General features: G+C 38.2%; 1 protein-coding gene across 2 annotated transcripts in view; it reads left to right on the top strand.

The window, feature by feature from the left end:
• The window catches only part of LOC148423189 (kalirin-like), a 156,638-nt gene that overhangs the window by 126,202 nt on the left and 3,868 nt on the right, over window positions 1-26,568 (top strand). Inside the window, exons 45-67 of one of the 2 annotated variants that reach the window (XM_088415343.1) lie at window positions 1,149-1,234; window positions 1,319-1,385; window positions 2,428-2,531; window positions 2,608-2,677; window positions 2,754-2,840; window positions 3,211-3,303; window positions 3,367-3,417; window positions 3,534-3,611; window positions 4,213-4,398; window positions 5,979-6,150; window positions 6,243-6,451; window positions 8,162-8,448; window positions 13,355-13,520; window positions 17,154-17,216; window positions 17,388-17,415; window positions 18,491-18,653; window positions 18,728-18,849; window positions 21,410-21,541; window positions 21,612-21,773; window positions 21,874-21,952; window positions 22,047-22,098; window positions 25,094-25,242; window positions 26,346-26,484. In XM_088415343.1, the coding sequence (XP_088271469.1) occupies window positions 1,149-1,234; window positions 1,319-1,385; window positions 2,428-2,531; window positions 2,608-2,677; window positions 2,754-2,840; window positions 3,211-3,303; window positions 3,367-3,417; window positions 3,534-3,611; window positions 4,213-4,398; window positions 5,979-6,150; window positions 6,243-6,451; window positions 8,162-8,448; window positions 13,355-13,520; window positions 17,154-17,216; window positions 17,388-17,415; window positions 18,491-18,653; window positions 18,728-18,849; window positions 21,410-21,541; window positions 21,612-21,773; window positions 21,874-21,952; window positions 22,047-22,098; window positions 25,094-25,242; window positions 26,346-26,484 (2,745 nt within the window). Of the gene's footprint in view, window positions 1-1,148; window positions 1,235-1,318; window positions 1,386-2,427; window positions 2,532-2,607; window positions 2,678-2,753; window positions 2,841-3,210; window positions 3,304-3,366; window positions 3,418-3,533; window positions 3,612-4,212; window positions 4,399-5,978; window positions 6,151-6,242; window positions 6,452-8,161; window positions 9,306-13,354; window positions 13,521-17,153; window positions 17,217-17,387; window positions 17,416-18,490; window positions 18,654-18,727; window positions 18,850-21,409; window positions 21,542-21,611; window positions 21,774-21,873; window positions 21,953-22,046; window positions 22,099-25,093; window positions 25,243-26,345; window positions 26,485-26,568 lie in introns of those variants that run through there. The other variant, XM_088415344.1, reaches the window with a different exon arrangement.

Below are 26,568 nucleotides of genomic sequence, written 5' to 3'. Positions count from 1 at the left end.
CCAATATGCTATTGGTCGATTAAGGTCACCCGGTCTCACTCACGGAGATGCTATTGGCCGGCGTCACACGTCAATCACAGAAGTGCCGATATGCTATTGGCCGAACGCCTTTATCTAGCTTGATGGCACAGCTGGTTGGGATGGAAGGAAGTAGAGAAAACCCTGACTGAAAAAGTTACTGTGACACTGTAAGACCAATAGCATATCTGCTCAACAGTGTTGACTTCTGCTTTTCTCAGCTCAAGTCACGTCTTTCCAACGGTAAAAGTCATTTTTCCTTGTATATCTAATTTAATGCATCTGTACAGTAGATTATGTCACTCAATATCATTATATGCATACAGCGTAATGTGTTACCTAAGGCTTCTGCGCGCGTTGCACGCATTCACGAATTAACATGGGTTTGGATTGCCCGCTATACGAGCAATTCGAGATACGAGCGTAGCCGCTGAACGGATTAAGTTCGTAACCCGGGGGCCCACTGTATATGAAAAAACAAGATTAGGAAATGATGCGCCAGTTGCTCAGGTGTTTCATCGTGACATGCTAGCAGGAACAAGTTGCATAAATTGAAAAAGCGACCAGTCAAAGTCGAGAAAACAAATAACATTTAGCATGACTGAATAGAAACCAGACGGATGAACAGCCATACCAACATCATGAAAAAGTATACATCCACTCAAGTATGTTGTGTCACAATGGAGTTTGCTGTTTTGCTTACACCACAAAGAGAATAAATTTTTTGTGGGAAAAAAGGTAAATGTCTTGAAATGCCTTCTACATAATCACATATTCTGATATGTACAGTAATTGTAAAAATACTAATGTTTTGATCATTGTTGTCACTTATATACTATTGATGACATGTCACGGACCAATACGTCTTGCCACATTGTGACGCAACTATCACAAATGTCCACTTTCATGCTCCTTTGTATGGAATGAGAAACCTGAAGATGAAAAGATGATCATGATTGAAATTGTAGTTTCCCACCATTAAAACATGCAGTGCATGTGTTGAACCATTAAAATGCCATCAAAATGTATTTTCTTCATGCAGCCAAATGCACTTTAGATACAATATCCATAATAAAATGTTTTAATTTACACAAAAAAAATCTTGAATCAAATTTCCCAATGTGCAACAGACCTTAGAACCAGGAGCACGCCCGGTCTTCTCCTCGCTCTCCCCACTGGAACTGGAAGAGAGAGCCAAAGCCATGAAGCAGCGCATGTAAGTTCACCATCAGTCCTCTCGATGTCACACATGCTCTTGATATACTTCCAAATGTTAGGTGACGTTTGCATTTCCTCCTAGGTACGTTCTTAAAGAGTTGGTACAGACAGAGAAGGACTATGTCAAAGACTTGGGTATTGTGGTTGAGGTGAGTTAGTCACGTTTTAATCTACTTGATCTCTTACACACCAATGTAACCTCTAATTTTCAATGCGTCTGAGCATTCACACAAACTCCCTGGGGACATTTGTCCAAAATTCAAAAATGTTGTGGGGAAAGAAGTTACACAACATTGTGTGCCAAAAAATAATAATCATAATTCAAACCGCCTATATTGCATATCTAAACTAAATTAAATGGAGATTTGTCCCACAAATATATCCATTAAGGATTTTGTGTCATCATTTATGTTGTGCATTGGCCCAATTGACTTGAAGCATCAAAAACCAATGTAAGTAAATAAAAAGTTTACCCTAGTTTAAATATTTCTCAGAAATGTGTAAGGTTTAAGTGGGTTTACCAACAGTGAGAGGTGACACAAGCGGTGACAGCTCTTTGGGGATGGAAAATGGTGGTGGTTGTTTTGGTTTGCCTCAAATGCTTTGTTGCTGGTTTGGATAATAAATCTTTTATACATGCAGTGAAAAATAGATAATTTGTTGGTTTGAATAATAAATCTTTTATACATGCAATGAAAAATAGATAATTTGTTGCTGGTTTTGATAATACAATAAATCTTTTACATATGCAGTGATAGATAGATAGATAGATAGATAGATAGATAGATAGATAGATAGATAGATAGATAGATAGATAGATAGATAGATAGATAGATAGATAGATAGATAGATAGATAGATAGATAGATAGATAGATAGATAGATAGATAGATAGATAGATTACAAAACATCAGTCACGTCACGTGGGTTGAATTGAGGAACGACAGAGGTGTTGAATTATGACTGTTGATATGGTGCAAAATAGAATGAATTAAGCGTGTGTATTTTGCACATTTTGTCCACACCTTAAACAGCATGTTCATCATGCATCTGATTAGGAAGTGAATCGTCCGAAATGGCCTTCAAGGTGCACTGATTAAAAAGATTGTATATCTTCCGTCTTGGGATTATTAATCACTATACTGTACATGTCAAAGAGACAGCATGATCTGTGATGTCAACCACATTGCAGGGCTTCATGAAGAGAATAGAGGAAAAAGGTGTTCCCGATGACATGAAAGGAAAAGAGAAAATCGTCTTTGGCAACATTCACCAGATCTTTGACTGGCACAAAGAGTAGGTCATTGAGAATTTCAGAATTTAGCAATTTTAGTTTTTACTACTAAAAAACAATGTTGCTCTGTTCTGGCAGCTTCTTTGTGGTAGAGCTAGAGAAATGTCTGGATGATGAGGAACACCTCCCCGAGCTCTTCATCAAACATGTGAGTGACCATGATGAGGAGCCTGTTGTTCTCCATGAGTGTTCACCTGCTAAACTTTTCTGTTATTGTTTCCCAGGAGAGACGACTGCACATGTACGTGATCTACTGTCAGAACAAACCCAAGTCGGAGTTCATTGTAGCAGAATATGATAATTATTTTGACGTGAGTTGCGTTTTATATTCTGGTTCACAAGACATATTATTAAAAACTATTCCTACATACCTCTAACTTTACTATGGGAAAAAACAAAAACAAAAATACAAATTTGTTAGAAAAAACAAAGTTTTTTTCTGCCATTCCAATTTTTCTACAATTTTTTACATATATTAAAAGCATACAGTCTGCAATATTGTTTAGAGGTGTATGATTTTGCACCTCTAACATTCATTTAAACCGTTTTCCTGCTTTGTTTACCTCATTCTACTCAATATGCTCACATTAACTGTAACTTAATACATTATGGTCTTCTAACCAGTTATTTCACTGCTTGGAGTTGACTTGACTTTGAGGTCCTGTTTGCTTTCCCCTGTAGGGAGTCCAGCAGGATATTCAGTCCCGGTTGACCATTAGCGACTATCTTATCAAACCAATCCAAAGAATCACCAAATACCAGCTGCTACTGAAGGTTTGTTATCTGATCTGTATTTGTTATCATTGGAGATGTATGTCATACCATTTTTCATCATAGGATTTTCTGAAGTTCAGCTCCAAGGCAGGAATGGACTGTGAACAAATAGAGGTAAAATCAATTTGAACTTGCATTTGGAGAAAGATATCTTTGCATGATTGCAATTATCGCTGTGTCCAAAAGAGCACCTCTTGATGATGCTCAATTACTGTGTCTCTCTTTCATAGCAAGCAGTGGATCTGATGTTTCAGGTTCCCAAATTGTGTAACGACATGATGAACTTAGGTCGGCTACAGGGATATGAGGTTTGTTCCTTTTGTTTGTCCTTGAAAAAATCTTATAGTATATTCTTATAACCAGCGTTGGGCAAGTTTGTTTATGCTTTAGTCAGAAACAGTTAGCGCATTCCACAATTTCTATGTTAATATTCAAATTCAGGTTCAGTTGGCTAGGTTAGGGACACGTTTCAAAAATAGATGCTTTCGGTGGGGCCAACGTGAGCAGCTAACCTACATCATTGTTAAGGTGTTTGACGTACTTGTTAGCATGAGTTTTGTATGCTTCACCTTGATACATATTGACCAGAACTATTTACAGATTAATATTGCTAGTTGCGACATCCAAACACTGGTAAATCCACTGTGGGAAGTGGCAGCATATCATTCGCCACGAGTCTCCTCTAACTTCTTGTGGTAGAAGTGTCATCCCTCAGCGAGAGAGCGCTATCCTCTACGTGTTTTCTTTTCGCTAACTTCGCGTAACTGTGGCAGCACTCTACATGGTTTGTCAAATTACTGGTCCTGTTTGGCCACGTGGACGTTGTGTGCCATTTTTTGGGATAAAAATCCTACAGATAACGAGCAAGAGGTCAACAGGAAGTCTTGACCAAGTGTTGTGTCTGTCCAGGGCAAGCTGACCAATCAGGGCAAGCTGCTGCAGCAGGAGACTTTCTTGGTGACTGAGCAAGATGCCGGCGTCTTGTCGCGCTCAAAAGAACGGCGGGTTTTCCTATTCGAGCAGATTGTCATCTTTAGTGAACTGCTCAGGAAAGGCTCTTCCAACCCTGGATACCAGTTCAAAAAGAGCATCAAGGTACTCAACACTTGTGTTTACGCCAAAACAACGGCAACTGTATCGAGAAGAGGCAGGACAAAATATATATTTAAGAGGGCATGTTGAAGACATACAAATAGTAATATGCTGTGGCATGTAGGATTGAATACAAATAAACAAGATTTATGTGTACAGTGTTTATATACAGTGCATCCATCCTTTTTCTATAGCTGCTTTTCCTAACTCGGGTCGCTGGCTTGCTGTTGCCTATCCCAGCTTTCTACAGGCAGTAAGCGTGCAGACACCCTGAACTGGTTGCCAGCCAATTGCACAGCACACCGAGACAAACAACCATTCACTCTCAAAACCACACCTAAGGGCAATTCACCTCTCGTGTGTTTATGGAACGTGAGAGGAAGAGAGAGAACCCATGCAGGCTTGGGGAGAACATGCAAACTCAAATTATAATAAGAGTTTCATAAGTCCATCAGTTATGTTTTGCGCGATTCCTTCGGGACCTGGTTTAATTAGACCAAGTCAGAGGTAAATTCTCTGTCACTGTAGAGCAGTGTTTCTCAACTATATTTTGCCAGCCCCCCCCCAGAAAAGAGAAAACTTTTTGCGCCCCCCCACAGTCGATGCACTGACTATAAATAAGATTACTATTGATGAAAATTGTTTAAGTATACATACTTTTTGCGCCCCCCCCCCCCACCCCCCAGTCGATGCACTCTATAAATAAGATTATTATTGATGAAAATTGTTTAAGTATACCTACACATATATCCTTTTTAATCATTAACAACAGAAAAATGCATATATAAATCAACTTTCAACAACTGTTAATTATTTTTATAGCGTTTATATGGGTTACAACTTAGTCTAAAACGGAAAAAAAAAGCAAGTGCACCAAAGTGCCTGGAACTAAAAGAAAATGATGAAAATTATTACTTTATTGCAATTACATTCCACATGACAAAAACAAAGCCTTTTTTTCTGGGATCATCCATGCCCCCCCTGGCATCACGTCGCCCCCCCAACGTTACGCATCAGTGATTTCTGTCTCGCACGCTTACCTGTGGACATGTGTTAGGGTTAAAGCAGAGGGATCTCTCAGCGAAGATGCTGCATGAGGGAACAATTTGGTGTTTACATTTACAGTACAGTACTGTAATAGCAGTATGCAAAATAAATGGTGTTATCTGTGGAGATGTATTTAAATTTGTGAGTGTCTGAACTGTTTAAACACATAGAAATTGTGTGTTTATTTCTGTTATCCAAAAAGTAAATTTCTGTGGGTCATCTCCATTCACTCTGTCAATAAGGATTGCCTTTACTATGCCTAATTAAAAAGAAAACAAAAAAGGAAAACACTTTGAAAGAGTTTAGGCATGGCTGCTACAGCGCAGGAGATAATTTGCACCTATGAAACAAAAACAGTATTAAATAAATGTCAAAACTATATTTTTGTTCTACACGTGCACCGTACTTATCATTATCAACAATTGTGTAATAATTGCCAAAATACAGGGCCATAATAGCAATTTTGGCTCGTCCACTTTCTTTCAGCATCAAATGTATGACAGAGTTTCTAATAATAATGGTTGTCTTCTCTTCAGGTGTCCTACTTGGATCTGGAGGAGAGCGTGGACAACGATCCATGTAAGTTCATCTTGTCGTCCCGTGGCTCGTCAGAGCATTTGACTCTACAGGCGGTCAATGCTGAGGTCAAGCAGGTCTGGTGTGAACAAATCCAGGGCCTACTGGATGCTCAAAGCAACTTCCTGTCTGGTGAGACTACAACGCTCACATTCAGATTATCCGTGAACTTTTGAATTCAGGGGTCATTTGTTGTTGCTTCTGTTTTGTGTCCTCCAACACAGCACTCGTGTCTCCCATTGAGTACCAGCAGAAGCGTGTCGGCAGCTCATCCCTGACCAGAAACCGTTCAACTGCTAGCACTCGCTCAACGACGCCCTCTCACAGTCGGCCCTCATCGGCGGTGGGCCTCGGCGAAAAGGAGAGTGACAGAGGCAGGAGCCAGTTGACCACCTCGACGTCCAACGGCAGTACGTCGTGCTTCGACTCCAGGGTGAGTCGTGTTGATTCATTCATTAAACAACACTTTTCATAATGATTATTCAGACGACATACAGCAACTCGAATTTTAGCTTATGTGGAACTTAGGGGCACGTTACACTGACCCTAACCCTATATACCCGATCATATTTTCTTGACGGGAAAACAGATCTGTGGGCTAGCAATGTTCAAAAGCAGGGGTTCTCAAACTTTTTGGAAAGCAACTTTTCAGAAAGCAAATTTTCCAAGGACCTCCATTGCAAATATTTGCGGAAATAAAATAAACAAAAAAAAGCCTTACAATTTAATATTATTAATTATTAAATCAAAAAATGTAATGAGTGCACTTTTTATTGACCAAAAGATTCAATTTGACAACAAGTATATTTTTTACTTTTCAGCTATACTGTAGTTGAGCAAATAAAAATTGCAAACTGCACACCTCCTTATAACAATTTCCAAATATTTAGTCAAAGCCACCATTATAAAATAGTATGCTGGCTTTATTGCCTCATTAGCAAGCAATTGTAGACACAAAACACATTTTGACAAATTTCAAAATTCATTCACTTTAAAAAATGTATTAACTCGCCAGGGAGGTAGTTTCACTCCTTTTTTTTTCTTTTTTTATGAGTCCAGATAATCAACACTTATAAGTACATTAAGGACTTTAATTTCCAGATACTTTAGTGTTAAATCAATACTTAAGTACCTGGGATTGAATGTCTAGTCTCTTAAAATAACATGAGAATAAATCCCTGGCATTGAATGAGTTAAACTGGTCGAATCAAAAAGAGTAATGAATATTTTCACAATTTAATATAAAATTACATGAAATTCACACAATTGTAAATATTTTTTCCTGAATAAACCAAACTATTTCACGGACCCCCTGCACTCAGGCCACAGACCCCTGGGGGTCCGTGGACCCCACTTTGAGAACCACTGTTCTCAAGCATAGGAAAAGGAGGGGTAATGAAGACATGGGGGGACACAAGGCACAGTTCAACATCTAGGTGTGACAACTGCCCTCGTCAAGGCAAAAAAATAAATGTCTATCAGCCTTAATTCTAAGCATGGACTTTCATTTTTATTCCAATTCAATTTCAATTTTTTGGAGGTGCTCTGGCAACTGCCCCAATGAAAGAACTTCGGGATCAAATCCAGTCTGTGATTGAGTTCACTTGCTGCTTGAGTTTGCGGGATGGCAACACATCACAACCCTTCTGCCATTATTTCCAAACGCCAAAAGGGCTGCCGACGTCATCTGAACTTTGTGATCAGCCAGGAAGTTGAAAATATTTTGGTGTTTTGAGGAGGCTGAAGTGCTCTTTCAATTACTTTCTCTGGGAATAAATGATTTGGTATACAATGACAATGGAACCTCAAATTTGGGGTATGGGTTGTTGGTGGTACAACAGATCATTTTTCAATCTTTGATCCATACGGATTAAGCGCCACGGTTCGTGCCGCACATGGTACATGGATACAGGAGTGTCGTTAGATCGGCAGTGTAAACGGTGGCTGACAGTTTTCGCTATTGTTCCTCCTCCTCATCTTCCTTAATCCCAACCTTCACCCTAACCCTTCTCAGGATGTCATCCAAAACGGCATCTTAGCCGCCTGCATCATCACCCAACCCTCGTAGACAAGCCCTATAACCTTTTTCTCCTCTTTTTCTCCACACACTCCCTATCCTTGTCACCATCCCCATCTTCCTCAGGAGAGGGACGGCGGTTGCTGCAATGGCGCCTCGTCCTCAATGCGTGTCACCCAGGACTACTCGGCGCTCAAAGAGAACGAGATATGCGTGAGTCAGGGCGAGATGGTGCAGGTCCTGGCGACCAATCAGCAGAACATGTACCTCGTTTATCGGCCGGCCGACAGCCAGTCACCCGCCGCCGAGGGCTGGGTACCCGGGCACGTCCTGGGCCCGGCCCACAAGCCTTTAAAAGACTCCTCTTCCGCCACGTCCTTCCCTGCGGCCGTGGCTGACGCCAACAACATCAAGTAAGTCCCGGCCCCCCATCCCCCACCACCACAGCACTTGTTTACCACAGCACTTGGATGGAATCGGATGGCCTCCGTTTTTCAAATCTCCACACTGGCCTCATGTTTCCCACAGTGACACTTTTTGAGTCACTGGCTGCCAACAAACTCTAGAGTTAGAATGGATAGAATCTCGTAGCTGATCTGGAAAGTGGAGCTTAAAAACCGGACTTATTTCAGTTCCTAACACCCTGTTTTTTTAATTGGTTTTCGTTTGATTTGTTTTGGGCAGTATTGTTGCTTGTTTTCGCCTGTTTGATTATCCCCCCCCCCCCTTTTTTTTTTGTGTGTAAAAATAAGGACTGCTACCTCCCCAATGGAGATTTATGTTGTTTGTGGCAATCTTTAAGCGTTTTTGTGTTAGGCCCTCTTGTTGCCTTGTTATGATTATTAATTATTATTTTTATTTCATTGACAACGTTGGATCCCTTATCCTCCTCCATGTTGGTTTTTGTTGATTATTATGTTGGTAGTTCACTGTACAAATATGTCTCGACTGAGGCTCTCGAGCATTCCTGTTTATAAAAAAGAAAAAAGACAACGGAAAATCTTTTTTTGCACTATTTAAGAAAAAATATGAAGTCAAGCTGTGCAATATGTTTTTCGTCAAAATGGCCACGACAGTAGTGTACTGTTAGTCTCTAAGAAGAATAATTTTAAATGTTTTTTTAATATATGTAAAATAAATCATTTTGGGGGATGTGAGTATGTGGTAGCAAAATAAATGAATGTGACAAGAGAAGTTTGTTTTCTTCTGCGTCACAATTGGTAGTTTTTAACAATTTGTAAATAAACTACAGGAGTGAAAATGCAGCAAACATGACAAGCCTGCCGTTTCTTTATATTTGGGTACAAGTCATGAAGATGTGTTGACTTATTGATTCAACGTTACCATCATTACAAGTCTATAAAATACCTTTCAAACCCTTATCACCCTCATTTATTTTTTAAGGAGTTTAAGTTTTTACTAACATCTACGGTTTGCAACTCCACTGATGGTAGTGCGTGTGTGTGTGTATGTGTGTGTGTGTGTGTGTGTGGGGTGTGTGTGTATTCAGTATATCCAGTGTTCCCTTATTACTACATGCTTCACTTTTCACGCCCTCAGTGTGTCACTTTTTTTTTCCAAAGGACCATCACTTCAGAGCAGCACATAATGCACTGTAACACTCCCATGCTCTGTCATAACGTGAAGTTTGAAACAATCTAAGAACCCTAATACATAATCTCCTTCAAAAGAAGGCACTTTTGCTTCAAACAAAACCACTGCTCGTCTACATTTGGTCCTATATCAGGGCATTTTGGAAAGTACTACATGACTTAAGGCTCAAGCTCTGTGCGCTTGAGCTGTGTGGAGAATTACATCTGGGGGAAGGTCTGGGGTCTGGCAGATTGAGGCTGGGTGGGGTGGGGGATTTCACTCTTTGCTCTTTGGTTTTCCAGTCCCCATAAACTGTGAAACATTAGTGAACATTTATATACTGTGTGTATATATATATATATATATATATATATATATATATATATATATAGATATATAGATATATAGGTATAGATATATATATATATAGATAGATAGATAGATAGATAGATAGATAGATAGATAGATAGATAGATAGATAGATAGATAGATAGATAGATAGATAGATAGATAGATAGATAGATAGATAGATAGATAGATAGATAGATAGATAGATAGATAGATAGATAGATAGATAGATAGATATGTATACACACACACACACACAGTCACATTTGCAGGTTTAATAAAAGACAAAGTAAAGAAACAAAAAAAGTGTTATTATTTTCAAAAAGCACATATAATGCCATTCTGTTGAACACGGCCACATTTTCTGGAGTTCTGGCAGTGCAAGGCCAGCCGGTTGATTTTCATTTCAATGCAGATCCAGAAGCTCTGAAGCTGGTAAGCCATAAAAAGATGGTGTTATGGGCTGGTATGGGATCATGTCTACCAAGTAGACAGTAATGATATAAATTCTTTAAAGATCCAAGGGTCATCATATCAAAAAAGTTTAATTGTCACTTTTTGGTGGAATCTCCAGCGGTTTGAGTGAAAAGGTACATGCTTTTAACATCGTTCCTTTCTTTTTCCACAATAATCAGGTTTCATTCGTGTAAACAACAATAAAGAGTGGCCAGTAAGTTCTCATTCTCCCTTTTTTATGTACAAGTTCATTTCTGGCTGCAGTGTCAGGAATTATTGTCAATTCAGTCATTCAAGGAGAACGACCAGACAGAATTTAGTCAGCGCTGATGTCACGTGACAGATAAGAACTACGCTATTTCTGGAAAGGAAGCTTACTCACAACGATGTCAAAACATTTCATTACACTTCGAAACACATGTCCACCACATTTTTCAATGCAAATTTAATTTTTTTTTCAGATTTTTATTTTTTCAGATTTTATTTACAATTGACTTTGTCAATAAAATTATATTGTATATTGTATTTCCAAATATTTTATATTTATTCGTATCTGATGTTTTGTATGATCCTTTTGTTTTATCTGCTGTGCTCTTAATATACGGTACATGTACAAAGTATTTTCATGTGCAAAAATGATCAATGAATACACATCACTCATTTATTTCTTACTCTTATTTGATTTTATTTTGATGTATTTATTATTTTAGTCAAGTCAATTTTAGTCAGTTCTTATTTGCACAGCAAAGTGTCAAGCTGTTTGAAGTTGAAGTTTACTATATAACTGAAGCTTAAAAAAATCTATTGACCATTGTACACCTCAAAATAAATTTTGCATTTCATCTCAACTCATGGTAGATTGAGAATTGATAGCCAGCCAACGGTCACAAATGTTTTCTTTTTAATTAATGATTAATAATATTAATATTTAATAAATGATTTACGTATACATATATACAGCATATAAAAAATATGTAATTTGTACATACAAAAGAAAAAGATAAAATTGAAAATGAAGCCAAACATAACAAAAAAAGTAGGAAAAAGTAAAAATATTTTTCTTAATTTCCTACCTCTTGTAAATTCTCAGTGAAGCTACAAAGCAAAACACATACCACTTCTAGTTCGAGTAGTGGTTCGCTGGTTTGGCAGTTCGACCGTGTGTCATTTGAACAATAAAAGGCACTGCAAAACATAATGGATTCCCCTTACAGCTTATGCGATTTTGAAGAAGATCCACTGCAGTCTGTCAAAATGTACATCATTTCCCTAAATTACTCTAATTGGCTCTCTTCTAACGTCCTAGTGTCAGATTCAACAGTGCCCTCTGAGAGGATTTTTTTCTAAAGCATCTGAAATCATCACAAAAAAAATGGAACTACCTCAATCCAGCTACTTTGAAAAATCTTGTTTTGAAAACCTATGAAACATACAGTATCAATATTTTAATTTTCTTTATTTATTTAAAATAACTAAAAGAAAGTGACACTTTTTTTTTTCATAATTTAGTTTTTCACCGTCATATGGTTTGTTTTGTAGAGGAATTCATTACATCTTAGTGAACACGTGATGATGCCATATAGTACTGTATTTTCCGCACTATAAGGCACATCTAAAAGCCTCATTTTTTTAAAAAAGCCGATGGTGCGCCTTATAATCAGGTGTGCCTTATACATGGATCAATATTGAGATTCGTAGATGGGGAACTGATAAAGTAAGCTTTACCTATTTCATTTGTGTGTTTACAGTTGAACAAGGTTGGTCATATTGACATTGAGTTATTATGCTGTTGAGAGTTTAGAGTTATTATTTGAGTTATTATTGTTATTACTTTGAGGATTACTATATTGTGATTGAAAAAGTTTTAAAATATGTCATTAAATGAGGGTGCGCCTTATAGTGCGAAAAATACGGTAATTGAATCCTAATGAAGTGTTTGTACGTGTGACGGCTGAAAGTTTCGCTTGCATGGTTCACCATCACTACTTTCCACTACACTCTGCATCAGGGTTGTAGTTTCATAGTGGCCAGGTTCGGCCATGAGGAAATAAAGTTTTTGCACCTGAGATTTTTCCGCTTTTACTTTTTGCATGCATGTATGCAATTTTTTTTTATGCCCTTTTCTTAACTGTTTGTCTTCACAAGGGTCATGGGCATGCTGGAGCCAATCCCAGCTGTTTTTGAGCAGTAGGCGGGGTACACCCTGAACTGGTTGCCTGCCAATTGCAGCCAAAATGTTTAAACAATAATTTAATGTAAAGAAAGTCAGCTATTTTAAGGCTTAAATTTACAATCAAATACTGTATCATCATAGATACTATGGTCATTCTTTCATTCAATATTAATCTTTAAAAAAGTTGCTACTTTAACAAGGATTCATAACATAGAAACAGAGCAAAGAGCAATGAAGTAAAACGAATATTAAAACAGTAAAATATGGGACACTCAAAGGCGTCCTCGTTACAGATGCTGCTTTTCCAGTAAACAGTGCTGCCTGGCATTTTAATACACTAATACACTGTAAAAACAAAAACAAATGAATTAAAAAGCTGCAATGCAGCAAATATGTGACCCGTGGACAATACAGTGAGGGTCACCATATTCACTACTTAAAAATAAAGTAGAAAACTAATGTTTGAGGTTGAACATGAAATGTCTTGTGTTTGTAGTGTATTCAGTTAAATTCAGAAAGAAACAGTTTGACAGTTTACGCAACATCCCAATTTCAAATGAATTGTGGTTTAACGATCGATCAAACATTCTTTCCACAAACACTGAATGGCACGGGATAATTTCATGTCTGAGTTTCCAATTTGTTTTTTGTGTTAAAGGGTTGTCACCTACGCAGTCCAAACCAGCTGGTTACACATCCAGGCTTTTCGATGACCATCCGTTGACATGTCTTGTTAATGTACCGTACAGGAAATCTTTATCATGGAACACGCTGCGCGCCAGGAAGCGTGCCGAAGCCAAGGAGGTTGCGGCGCTGGGGGTCAGAGGTCAGGAGAATGGCCTCCTTCGTAAGACAAAAGAAACCACGCCCCCTCCCCTGCTACTCGCCTCCCCTGTTGCCAGGGCAAAGGGCAAAGTGAGTAACAGCGACGAGCACCTGTCGCTTGTTTGCCCCTTCCCGCACTATTCACAAAATGTTTGGGATATTCGGCTTATGAGTGAAATTGCTACGTTAAAGGCTTTGGTGCCATCCTGATTTCTCTACCAAAAGCAGAATATTGCTAGCTTTTTGTGAGGAATGTAGTATTTTGTTAACACGTTTGTGTATGTCCATGAGAGTGTGTGCATGTTAGTTTGCCGTGTTTCCACAATGGCACAGTACTTTACTGCCCAACCCATACAATGGTTTTCAAGCAGGTATCAGCATTACCTTGGCTTGTTGTTTCGTTTTCATTTTTTTTTTTTTTTATTGGTAAGCTAGTTGTTCTTCATTTGCTTTAATTGCTAAACCTTATTTGATTTAGCAAACAAATTGGTGGAGTTACTATCCAAACAGAAACACAGTAAGCAAGCTGAGCACTAAACTTACTGTAGCTGCTCTCATTCTGTTTTTGATTATGATTAACCCTTTACTGAGCACAGACGCCACATTCAGCCGATAGTCTAAACAGGCAAAAACGACCTTTATTAGACACACGTTTTTCTATTTTTTAATCTAATTTAGGGGACCTTATGTTTGAATTTAAACGATGGATGTTACGGACGCTTTCAGATGTTTTGCCTGTTTAGACTATCATCCGAAAGCAGCCACTGTGCCCAGTAAAGGGTTTAAAGGAAATCCGTTTGATTGTTAGCTGTTTTCTGATCTTGACATAAGAAAGGTGATTGAGAACCACAGAATTCCCCCTTTTTTTCCAAGCTACTTTTTATTTCCCCTGCAATTGTCTGAAATAAATGTCAACAAATTTGACATGGCATAAAAATGTTGCATTGATGTCAGTGAAATGAAACTATTGCTGTTTATACGGAAACCCACAATTCTACATTTCAGGTTATGGTTATATGATAGACGTACATTAAGACCTTAATATTATTTCAATATTTATCTTTAGCGTAATACTGTTCCATGCATAAAAAGCTGTAAATACTCATCAAATCAATTAAAATGCATACATTATGTTGTTTTGGTACTTATCAACTGTGTATACTAAACATAAAAAGAATAAATATTTAGAGGCATTAGAATGTTACATACTGTATGCGGCAACATTAACTTGAACTGAATTAAATTATCTTTATCATCCTTGTACTAGTATGATGAAATTCACAGTAATTACTGCTATCAAGCCCAGATGAACCAAGATGGCTGGCTTTTTACACTAAATTTAGAGGCTCATTCGTTTTTGTTGTCAAATTGTTATAATAAAGTCAAATACTGTACATTAGGTGAACAGTTATCTCAGACATTTGTCATAAATGACATTTATTTACCCCTATATTTTCCTTCAATGATAGTTGACCCCAACAAAGCTTTTTAACTTTTTTTTTTTTACTTATTAAGTGTCCAAACTAGCTTAGCCATTTTATATTGCTATAAAACAACATGTTGAATGAATTAACAGGGGAAATCAATGACTGTAACTCCCCAAATATAAATCACACTTTTTCCCCAAAAAATGAAGGACAAAATATTGGTGCGTCCTCTATAAGGTGACTTTTTTTTATTCAACACCATTCAAGGAAGATTATCCATCAGCCACTTAAGGCAAGTTTTGACCCACATATGTGCATTTTTACACCAGCCGTACTGTTTCTTAAAATAATTACCATAATGGAACAAGCTAGAGGAGGGGGATTTCAGTTGGCTCTTAGCATCAAGTGCTTGTTGCAGCTAACAGCAGCTCGTGTTGGCTGAGAGTGTTACGGTTGTTAGGAAAAAGTTATGATGTCTTCAGCTGATTCAATTAGGAGTGCACAGGTTAGAGAACAAAGAAAGGTAATCCATTTAAGTCGTTTATTATTTGCAGCCTTTTGGCATTTACACACAATCATAAACACAGATGCTGCTCAACTTCGGGTATTTATGGTAAAATGAACTCAAACTTAAAGGGAAAAGCATTTTTACACCAGTGAGGCATTCATGGACCGCTCACAATTTGGGAAATCAGAAACACGCATAACTTAACGCTCAACAACAATATAACTTACGGATATGATAACAAGAAAATAGTTAACAGTTTACAAAAGATGAGATTTATTCTGTTTCGGTGTAGTTTTTAAATTGCGCCTTATACACGGTCACATAGAAAATACCAGAATTTGACCCCAAAATTAAGGATGCATCTTATACACTGGTGTGTCCTGTATTAAAGCAATTACCGTATTTTCCGCACTATAAGGCGCACCTAAAAGCCTCTAAAAAAAAAAAAAAAGCTGATGGTGCGCCTTATAATCAGGTGCGCCTTATATATGGATCAATACTGAGACTGGGATTCATAGATGGGGAATGAACTGATAAAGTAAGCTTTACCTGTTTCTTTTGTGTGTTTACAGTTGAACAAGGTTGGTCATATTGACTGAGTTATTATGCTATTGAGAGTTTAAAGTTATTATTTGAGTTATTATTGTTATTACTTTGAGTATTACTACATTGTGATTGAAAACGTTTTAAAACATGTCATTGATTGAGGGTGCGCCTTATAATCCGGTGCGCCTTATAAATGGAAAAAAGTTTTAAAAAAATGTCATTAATTGAGGGTGCGCCTTATAATACAGTGTGCCTTATAGTGCGGAAAGTACGGTATGTTATTATTAGCTATTCTATGGCCAAAATAATGATCACGATTATTTTGGTCAATATCGAAATCACGATTATTAATCATGATTATTCATCATGTTTGGTCAAGCATGTCAATTTATTGCCCTTTTTTTTAAACAAGCAGTATATAAACAAAGCTTCATGGCTTGACACTTACAAATAATAACAATAAACTAAAATAAATAAATAAATGAATTTTTATTTAAAATTACCCAATCCCTGGCAAAAACTTGGCACACAGGACAACACAGCTAACTTACTTGCTGAGCGCAAAACAATGAAAAAAATTAAGCCTACTTTAAACCAAGCATATTATTTACTTTTAAGCCAATTTTATTCAATTAGCAGTCAAAAGTTCATTTTCAGTTATTTGAAACTAAATTTATTCAAATTTTTTGCCAATCGGATTTATTAAAATGGGTCTCAATTGACAGCTATCACTATATATATATATATATATATATATATATATATATATATATATATATATATATATATATATATATTCTTACTACAACCCCCTTAAAAAAAACCTTATTTATGATTTTGGTGCATTTATTTTGGTGCGAATTCAACAGTGTTTTTTACGTAAAATATACTGTAAATAAACCAAGTTTTTATTTAAAAAAAAAATAAAAAAATTATCACGGGTGTACAGCAAACTTAAAAACATACTGTAAGTATCAACGTGTGTTCTGGGTGATACAAGTTCTCCTGTGCTGACAGACTCAAAATCCAATGGGCATGAATTTAACCCTCCCAATCTTGACTTTTTGGTTTCTTCCTGTATTAATTTTCTCTGTGGTATTCCTTTTATTCTTCAACACTTGCTCTTTACGTTTGGTATTCCTCTAACCCATACCCCCCACCACCACTTTTTTTTGCTCTTACCCTGCATTTCTATTACTACAAAATACTCTTTTCCACTCCTTCATTTTCTTGCCCTACCAGGAGATTCACACTTCAGATGAATCAGACTGTGATGACGACCTCGACCCTAAAACTGGCATGGAGGTACTTTGAAAAAAGATATACTTTTAAAAGCTATTCGTTGCAAAACTTTTATATCTCACTGTTCTCAATAGAAAAACATTTTGTTTTAGCTGAGAGCTAAAACTTTTTTTTCATGACATAAATCAGAAAATACCACAAATGAAATAAATGCTGGTAATACCTGTTTTTCAGCTTCTCAACCCAAACTTCATCCAGGAAGGTAAGAAAACTATCAAAATAAATCGAATTTGACTTTAAATGCTTGGTCAGAAACCTAAATTCCTCTGGAATTTTACAAAAATGATATCACTGAACTAAATTGCAAAAGGAGGATATTACGTCACATGATATTATATCAGGGCTAGATACCATGACAATTGGACTTTAAAAAAAAAAAAATAGCGGCATACATTAGTCATGTTCACAAATCAGACTTTGACAGTAAATGAGCATTCTAAAACCGAATTATCTTCATTGACCATTATAAAGCGGTTGTACTATTTAAGTTGTGAATGGTTCATTTAAGGGCAGCTCTGTGTCGCAGTGGTTAGCACATCTCCCTCACAATTAACAAGACTCATAGGTGTTCAACAAGGTGTGCTGGACACTCTAAATCAGGGGTGTCAAACTCTTTCTTATCGAGGGCCACGTTGCGGTTTACAGTTTCTGTCAGAGGGATGACTGTGATAAAATACATTTTGGGTGTATTTGTCACACTGCCAACTAGTTTTGAAATCAGAAAGCGGGTGATGGCAAAAAGCCTTTGCTTTTTCCCCCAAACAATTTCAAATTGACTAACAAATGTGATATTTTGACCAGAAACTTGAAATGGAATGGGCGTTTCGCGGGCCGATTGAAATGATATGGCGGGCCGGATCTGGTCCCCGGGCTTTGAGTTTGACACCTGTGCTCTAAATTTTCCCTTGGCATGATTTTGAGTGTGAATGGATTATACCCCGTCAACTGTCCAAAGACAGCTGGGATAGGCTCCAGCACACCTGTGATCCGCAGCTTAGAAAACGGATAGATTGTTTCTTTTGTGTTTTTGCATATATAAAAACGTCCTATATACAGTACAACCAAATTAGCAGTCGCAAGGGACATTGCTATGATAACCAACCCACTTTTTTTCACACCCACTAGTATACAGTACATGTACCATGGTAAAAAATGAACAGTAGGCTTCAAATGACCCCAGGGCAATTGTTTGGACACTTTGCTTTCTCAGCTATGCCAAAATCAATGATTTCTTATCTGGCACACTCTGTCTTTAATTCAATTTACTTCCTGTGTAGTGGCTCCAGAGTTCCTGGTGCCGCTCTCTGACGTGGTATGCGCCTTCGGAGAGACGGTGGTGCTCTGCTGCAAAGTGTGTGGACGACCCAAACCCTCCATCATGCTGAAGGGCCCCGACCAAAACCCGGTGACCAGCAACAGTCGCTTCACCATTGACATCAGGTGCCAGCGACAATCTAGCCTTTGTAATTTCTCCTGTCTTGGCTGCTGTTTTTTGAACCATTTCTCATCTTCAGAGACACTGGTGACATCTTGTTAAAGATTTGTAACCTGATGCCGCAAGACACCGGTATTTACACCTGTGTAGCCGTCAACGACCACGGGTCGGCATCCTCATCTGCCTCCATCAAAGTGCAAGGTAACAGCTATGGTTATATGGACATGAGTGGTCACACTACACTAGGAATCCGGATAAGTTAAGTTTACTCGTAAAATACTAGGAAACAGGTTCCCTTGAAAAAAACAAAGTAATGTACAGAAAAATGTATATCCATTTAGTTCAACATTTTGGAACTCACACTTATCACCGAAGACAACTCTACAGAATATCTGTAATTGAATAAACATAATGCTTAAAGTGTTACAAATTCAAACATTGGGTAATGACAATAATTTAACATGAATCATTTTCATTTGATTGGATTTAAGTCAAGCAAGGCACTCTGAGTGCTGTCACGCTCGAAGCAGATGCTCGACTCAAGTGGCGAGCGCTCGCGGTAGAAGTATCACAATACTTGGTTCCGATGACTCATTGTATCTGGCGCAACATGAGAGTTCACATGGAAAAGAGGAGTTGTTACATCTGACGCATGCATCCGGTGACAGTTGACTTGTCAACGCCATGTAGCTTAGGGCGGGGCTAGGGTCTGTCAATTGGACTCAGTCAATCTCACAGTGTCGCTTAATATGTTGTGAGTTTTGAGAGGAAAAGCGCATTTGCACGCATATTTGAAAACGAGGGAGGCTGAGGTGAAGATTAGATTAAGCATTAGATTAGTTTGCAACAACACATAGTTTAACTGTTCATTCACACACTATATATTGGCATCCATACATCAATTCACCCATACACATGCAAACTCTACATACACACATACTGTACATACATACATACATTCATACATACATACATACATACATACATACATACATACATGCATAAATACATACATACATATATACATACATGCATAAATACATACATACATCCATACATACATGCGCACTACATAGCATGCATACTTACTATACATATACAGACATATATGTGAGATGCCTAATATATATTTTCATACGTCTGCAACTCCGTCATCTGGGTCATCTCCAAAACTGGAGAGGTCATCTGAAAAATAGAAACCAAATGCCACAGATTTTTTTTTAATTTTTTAAATAAAAATATGTAAAACACAAATACCCTTTCCAGTGTTTCAAGCATTTTAGATAACAATCCATCCATTGATCCATCCATTTTCTATCACCTCTTATCCTCACAAGTGTCGCAGGCTTGTTGACTATCCCAGCTTACTTCAGGCAGTAGGCAGGGACACCCTGAACTGGTTGCCAACCAATTGCAATTTTATAAAACTACCACCACAGTATCTTGTTGCACAAGCATTTCACTTTTTTGTTTTGTAAGAATGATACAATAGTGTCTTACATTTTTTTATACATTGCCCAAATGTCAAACGGAAATGCAATATGATTTTATGAAAAATATGTCACACTGAATTGTGTGAAATGCTTTGAAACTCTGACCCATTTTGACACAATTGTCCCATTGATGCAGTGTTTCAGGAAGCTGTGTTGTCATGCTCAACACGGATTCATGTGAATATTTTGCGATACCGACCCATTTCAACACAATTGCTTCAGACTGATTCAGCGGATCAAAAAACTTGCCTGCACTCACATGATTTGTTTGACACAGTTTTATCCAGCTTTAGGGGCCAGGCACACTTTATCTGTGTCTTACCTAAAGCTGTCACATTCACACAGGGTTCTCCCGTCCGCCATGAGGGGGCGGAGTCACTTGCTGCACACCTGACGGCAATTGGTCATCAAGGTGTTTTTAAGTACGGTCAGAGCAGGACGACGACGATTGGTTATTCCTTCACTCCTAGAGAAGCTAGGACTCCTAGAGAAGGAAGATCCCAGCTGTCTAATCCCAAATTGATTCTTTTCGAGTAAATTTTTGTTGGTACTTTGTCTTTTACCATTTCTCCGCGTATGACCATTTTTGTTGTTACTTTGTTTTCTAGTCGTTATCCTGCTTACTCCGCTCCCTCGTTGCCTTGCATTTGTTGGACTGAAGACACTTTTTCTCTCACTTTAATTAGCATTTTGTGATTTTGGTTTTACTTTGGCATTTTGGGGATGTTTCCACGCTTAACGTGCACCTTTTGTTTGATAAACCTTTTTGCTACTGAACTCTTTTCGAGTGTCTGATTGGGATCTTTATTCCTCTCATGTCCCACAGTAATTCATGACAAAGTTGAACTTCACAGTTTTGCTCTGAGTGTGTTCTTGTGTTCATAGTCAGCTGAGTTAACCACCAAACTATCCAGCAATTTTACACCCAACAGTTTTATTTGTCTCGTACAGATTTTCTTGTGGCACAAGTTTTTCCTATGTTGAAAATGTTCCTACTAACCACACTTTGTTGTAACAGCACTTTGCAGTTTAATAATCACAAGTTTCACACAGTTAATAGACTGCCGACCTGTCAAAAGTGCTTTGCATCAAATTCACATACTATTTGACCATCAGAAAATCACACAATCTAGTCGTGTGAGGGATGGTCGTTTTCAGTGTTTTAATCTTACATTTTTTAGTGTTGTGGAAACCCATGCAGCCAGAAAATTGTTTGGCTACAAGACACAACCACGGTCCGTGTCATTGAGGTATTGGTTACCTTGTAGGTATTCCAGCAGCCCCTGGGAGACCAGTGGCACAAGAGGCGAGCAGTACAGCTGTGATGCTCCACTGGCCACCTCCAGCATCCTCTGCTCATTGTGCAGTCAGCAGCTACACCGTGGAGTACCGCCAGGAAGGCATGGCCTTTATGTTTTATAACATTGAATGATTTTGGGATACCTAAGCTGACCTCTCTTTCTCTTCCAGACTCAATCCTATGGCAGCAGGTGTCCAGTTGTACAGAGGAGTGTCTTCAGATCGACACCCTCATCCCCGGCGGTCACTACCAGTTCAGAGTGCGAGCATCCAACCGGTGGGGGCTTGGCCCGCCATCAGAGCCATCCAATATGGTTTCACTGCCCAGCAGTAGTAAGAACAACACTCACATACAAAAAAACAAAACAAAAAAAAAGGCCGTTAACTGGGGCACTGTTCCTTTAATCCATTTACCGTTTTTTGTCTTGTTCAGACTCAGCTTATGACGGAACAGGAATCCAGTGGAAAGAAAACTTCGAGTCAACGTTTTCTGAAATTTGTGAGATCGGAAGGTAAAATGTGCGCAGAATATGAACAATATTGTTAACTTTTCAGTTTAAATGTGGGTAAATATGTGAACAGTACTCCTTTTGCCGTTTTCACCAGGGGACGTTTTTCGGTTGTGCGAAAATGTCTCAACAAGTCCACAAAGAAAGAGGTGAGCTTTCAATTCCCTCACACATTGCAGTTTTAGTTACATACCAATCTTACCTGTAGTGGCAAGTACTGTATAGGATATACATCTATTACTATTCATTTCTGCAATATTTATAGATATGGAATACCAGAAAATGGATGACCCGTGACAGAGCACAATGCATATAGGTACTGCAAATAAAGAACTGAGGCTACAGCAAACATTCCTGTAACTCTATATAATGAACAGCCACACAAGTGTGAATAAAAGGCATAATGTTGCCCTTCAAACCTTTCATTAAAAAATATGACTTGCTGTAGGGATCAATGGCATTATTGATTGCTTTGAAAATTCTGACATTACAGCATTTCACCTGATCTTACATGAACTGGCGAATATCGGTTGATCACCATCAAGCCAATCAGATTGGCGTAACTTCTAATACAGTATTCAGAATACAGAGGTAGCTCTCTTACGAACGCATCTTGTTATGAAAAATTCAGCTAACGGACCGTTTCGGCGGAAAAATATTTTCTAGTAACGAGAGAAAGTTCCAAAAACGAAAGGCGGCATTGTTGGCATATAATATGAGACACGAGACAGTAGCCCTTGCACCAACATGACTGTATTGCAATATGTTATCACGACCTGTGATGCCTACTGTACTTTTTTACAGTTTGTGGCGGGGGTTTTTTTTAGAGACAATAGTTCTTTTGCATTGATGTTTACTCTGGCCTTCCATTTTTCAGCTTTACTCCTTTCATCCACATATCCCACCAATAATTTACTTCATAGAACTATAACAATTATTTGGTCTTGATTTTTCTTTTGAGCACACAGGGGCAATGTGCTCCCAAATGCATACCAGCAGGATAGAAGGACTATTTCCTTATCTGTCAATAGTATTTCCAGATATGTGCCGGCATTCTTATCACTTTTGATGGTTGTGCCCAGTGTATTGGAGGGTATACCGCAGTATACTGTATATGTCCACTTTATTCAAAGTAAGCATTGCTTATACCCATTTCCAACCTCCGACATTCATTTTCCAAAACTTCACGTATCTGTTTTGAAACGCTTTATTTTTGTAATATTACGTTTTTATTATATCAGTCTGCTCCAAAGTGGCTTTTGTATTATGATTTTTGTCATATTATGAATAGTGGTTTTACATATAAATCATTCCAAGCACTTCAAAAACACATTAAATGTTACAATAGTGTTGCGTGTTGGTCAAGCAAGAGAGAGCGAGAGCGTGTGGAGGAAGAGTATTCCCAACTGCTGGGGACATACTGTATTAACACAGGAACATGAACATGCTTGAAATGAAAAAAATGTTACATGCCTTTTTTGAAAAACAATGTTTAATGTGTGCTCAATGATGTGTGACTTTTGAAAAAGACTAACTAGAATTTAACTATTTTAATCATTTCATTCTGTTTCATTGTCATTTTAATATACTGTACTGTATATGCTATAGATTTTTTTTTTTTTTTTTGCCAAACATTGCCCAATATATAGCAGTATGTATAACAGTAGTCCTTTGCTGTATCACAATATATCACAATACACTTTTAGGACCCAATACGCAGCCCCAGCAAAAGCAAATGCTTCAAGCGCTTTCAACATTACCCTAGTGAGGTGTTTACTGACCACTCACAATGTCAGAACTCTGAAATATACTTAACACAGAACAAATGTACAACTTACAAATATGAACACAAGAAAACAAAGAATTTCAAAAACATAATATTAATTCTGTTTGGCCGTAGTTTTAACATTGTTTCCAAATTGTTGGTGCGTCTTATACTGTACACGGTAATGTAGAAAATGCCAGAATTTGTCCCCAAAATCAAAGGTGAGACTCATACTGTGCGTTACAGTGCGTTTTATATTTGATAAATTATGGTATTTCATTCACAATCTGTATGCTTCATCTTGCTGATAATAGTTGCACTTGGTGATGCAGATAGTTAATGGGAAAAGGGGAGGGGGGGGTGCATGTCTTGCTGATTGCTATTGTGATCACAGTAGTGTGTGTAGGAGATGCATTATTTTGTTTTTGTTTTTTCATTATGTAGAAATCAATAATGAATGGCCTGACCTGTTTAGTGAAAAACAAATTGAAGAAGTCTCAAAATCTTAAAAAAGAAGTCTTAAAATAACTAACATGTTTGCCTCATGGTGAATACATTTTACATACATCCATTCTGCTTGTGTGACCAGTGATACTGGAAGTACTAACTACACCTAATTAAGTCATGATAATTTTATAATTGTCAGTAGAAATGACAGATTTTTAGTTGGAGTTCTCTTATGAGTCACTGGTTCGAAAACGGTCCTTTTTATTCTTTACTATTTAAAAAAAGGGGGGGTGAAATTTGCAGTATACCCACTTCTCAAGGGACCGCTACACAACCGGTTGTGCCTTTCCAGTGTGTGCCCCTCCCACCATTAGTAAAATTAAATATAACACCCATCCATCCATTTTCTATAGACGCTTATCCTCAGTAGAGTCGCTGGCATGCTGGTGCCTATCCAAGATGTCTTCGAAGAATAGGCAGGTGACACCTTGACCTGGTTACCAGCCAAATGCAGGGCACACAGAGACAAATAGCGATTCACACTCACAAACACACATAAGGACAATTCAAATCATCCAATTCATCTACCATGCATGTTTTTGGGATTGTGGGAGGAAACTGGAGTCCTCAGAGGAAACCCATGCCGGCACGAGGAGAAAATACAAACTTGACAAAGAAGAACTTTTACAGTATGTGTCGGTCAAAGCTCTGTCATGTCAAAGCTAAATGTTGTACAGAGCTGCAGTGCTAGCACATACAATTAAAGGCAAAAAGTGTTTCAACATTACCATCCATCTAGCTTCCTTACAATTTATCATTTATCATTATCAGGAGATAATCTGAGTGAGGATAAATTGTATGGATAAACTGTCAAGGTCTGAGCATAGTTACGTTGAAAGATGTAGTCTAATGTGTTGCTGTGTTACATGCAGGTGGCAGTGAAGTTTGTGAACAAGAAAATGCTGAAGAAGGAGCAGGCAGCTCATGAGGCCGACATCCTCCAACATGTACAAAACCACCAACTAGTGGCATTGTTGGACACCTATGAGTCTCCAACATCAGTGATGCTGGTCCTGGAGTTGTAAGTGACAGCTTCATCCAAGGAACTGTTTTTTAAATGATTGTCCCACATACTATGTAAGAGTTCAAAGAGCTGCTAAATTACATGTGATTAAATAGTGACCAGTCCAGAGTGTATACTTTGGAATGAAGTAGGCCAAGTGAGCGAGAGAACGAACAAATACAATTCGCCACTGGTTTCTCATGGAATCTACAGTACTTGGGCAAATATGTCAACACCAATTAGTTACCTTTGGCTTCTGCGGACATAAACAATGTCCATCGGCATGCCACATGACGACTGACACAAGCGCTGCGCAGTACAGACTCCATGGCAAAAATCCAACACATCATTTAGAGTGCAGGATAGTGATCCAGGCGCACAGGGATTAGCAAGAGGCAACAATACGAAGCATGCAGTCTGCTATACACCATTTGTATTCGGTTAATGAATGCAATTGCGTAGAATAACTAGTCATCCCGACTGTCAAACCGATCATTGTGCACCGTCGTCAAATATGTGCTTGTGTGGAAGGGACCCACCCCTTCTACTTTTATTTACAATTGGCATACAAACCTTCTAGTCCCTCTTTCAGTTTTTATTTGCAATTGGCATACAAACCAGAAACTCCCTCACCTGCACACAAGACACAAACTGACATCCAAAATGCAATTTGAATTACATTGGCGAACATTTTCCACCTTTGCTTTCCGTAGCTAAAAGAAACATGACGGCTTCCATCTAAGTGGAGCTTAACTTGTGATCTAATTAGCGATTACTTGACTACAATGAGATATTAAAAAAATGTTGATGTGATAGAACACGTGTTTACATCTCATTGAAATTTATAGTGGGGTTTTAAAATGACTAAATATTACATTGCATAGTTGGTAAATACATTCTAATGACTGTCAACACGTTTCACCGGCTATATCACTATGTTGGAATGGCTTGCAGTATATTTGGAAAACTGGAAAAATGGTTACACCCTACTGACAGTCTCACGCTTCAGTGGTAGACCACCCTTCGATGAAAATGGTCCAAGCCAAGCACCAGTGAGCCTCAATTGGAAAAGCGCAATCAGAAACTGATGTCCCATGCGAATATTTGCATGTGATTGTCAGGCTGGAGGATGGTCGTCTCCTTGATTACCTTGTCGCCCACGATGAGTTGATGGAGGAAAAGGTTGCCTTCTTCATCCGAGACATACTGGAAGCCCTGCAGCACCTTCACACGTGCCGCGTTGCACACCTGGATCTAAAGGTAAAAACACAATTCTATTTGACTCAATGTATTTCAGGCCGCTGATGATCAGATTGTTCATGCTCAAACACATGCCTGAGCTTT

This window comes from Hippichthys cyanospilos, chromosome 5 (assembly GCF_059441005.1).
Source record: "Hippichthys cyanospilos isolate Australia breed blue-spotted pipefish chromosome 5, RoL_Hcya_1.0, whole genome shotgun sequence".
NCBI classification, from domain to species: domain Eukaryota; kingdom Metazoa; phylum Chordata; class Actinopteri; order Syngnathiformes; family Syngnathidae; genus Hippichthys; species Hippichthys cyanospilos.
The sequence above is the reverse complement of the archived record's forward strand: the minus strand, read 5'-3'. Positions and strand labels throughout refer to the sequence as shown.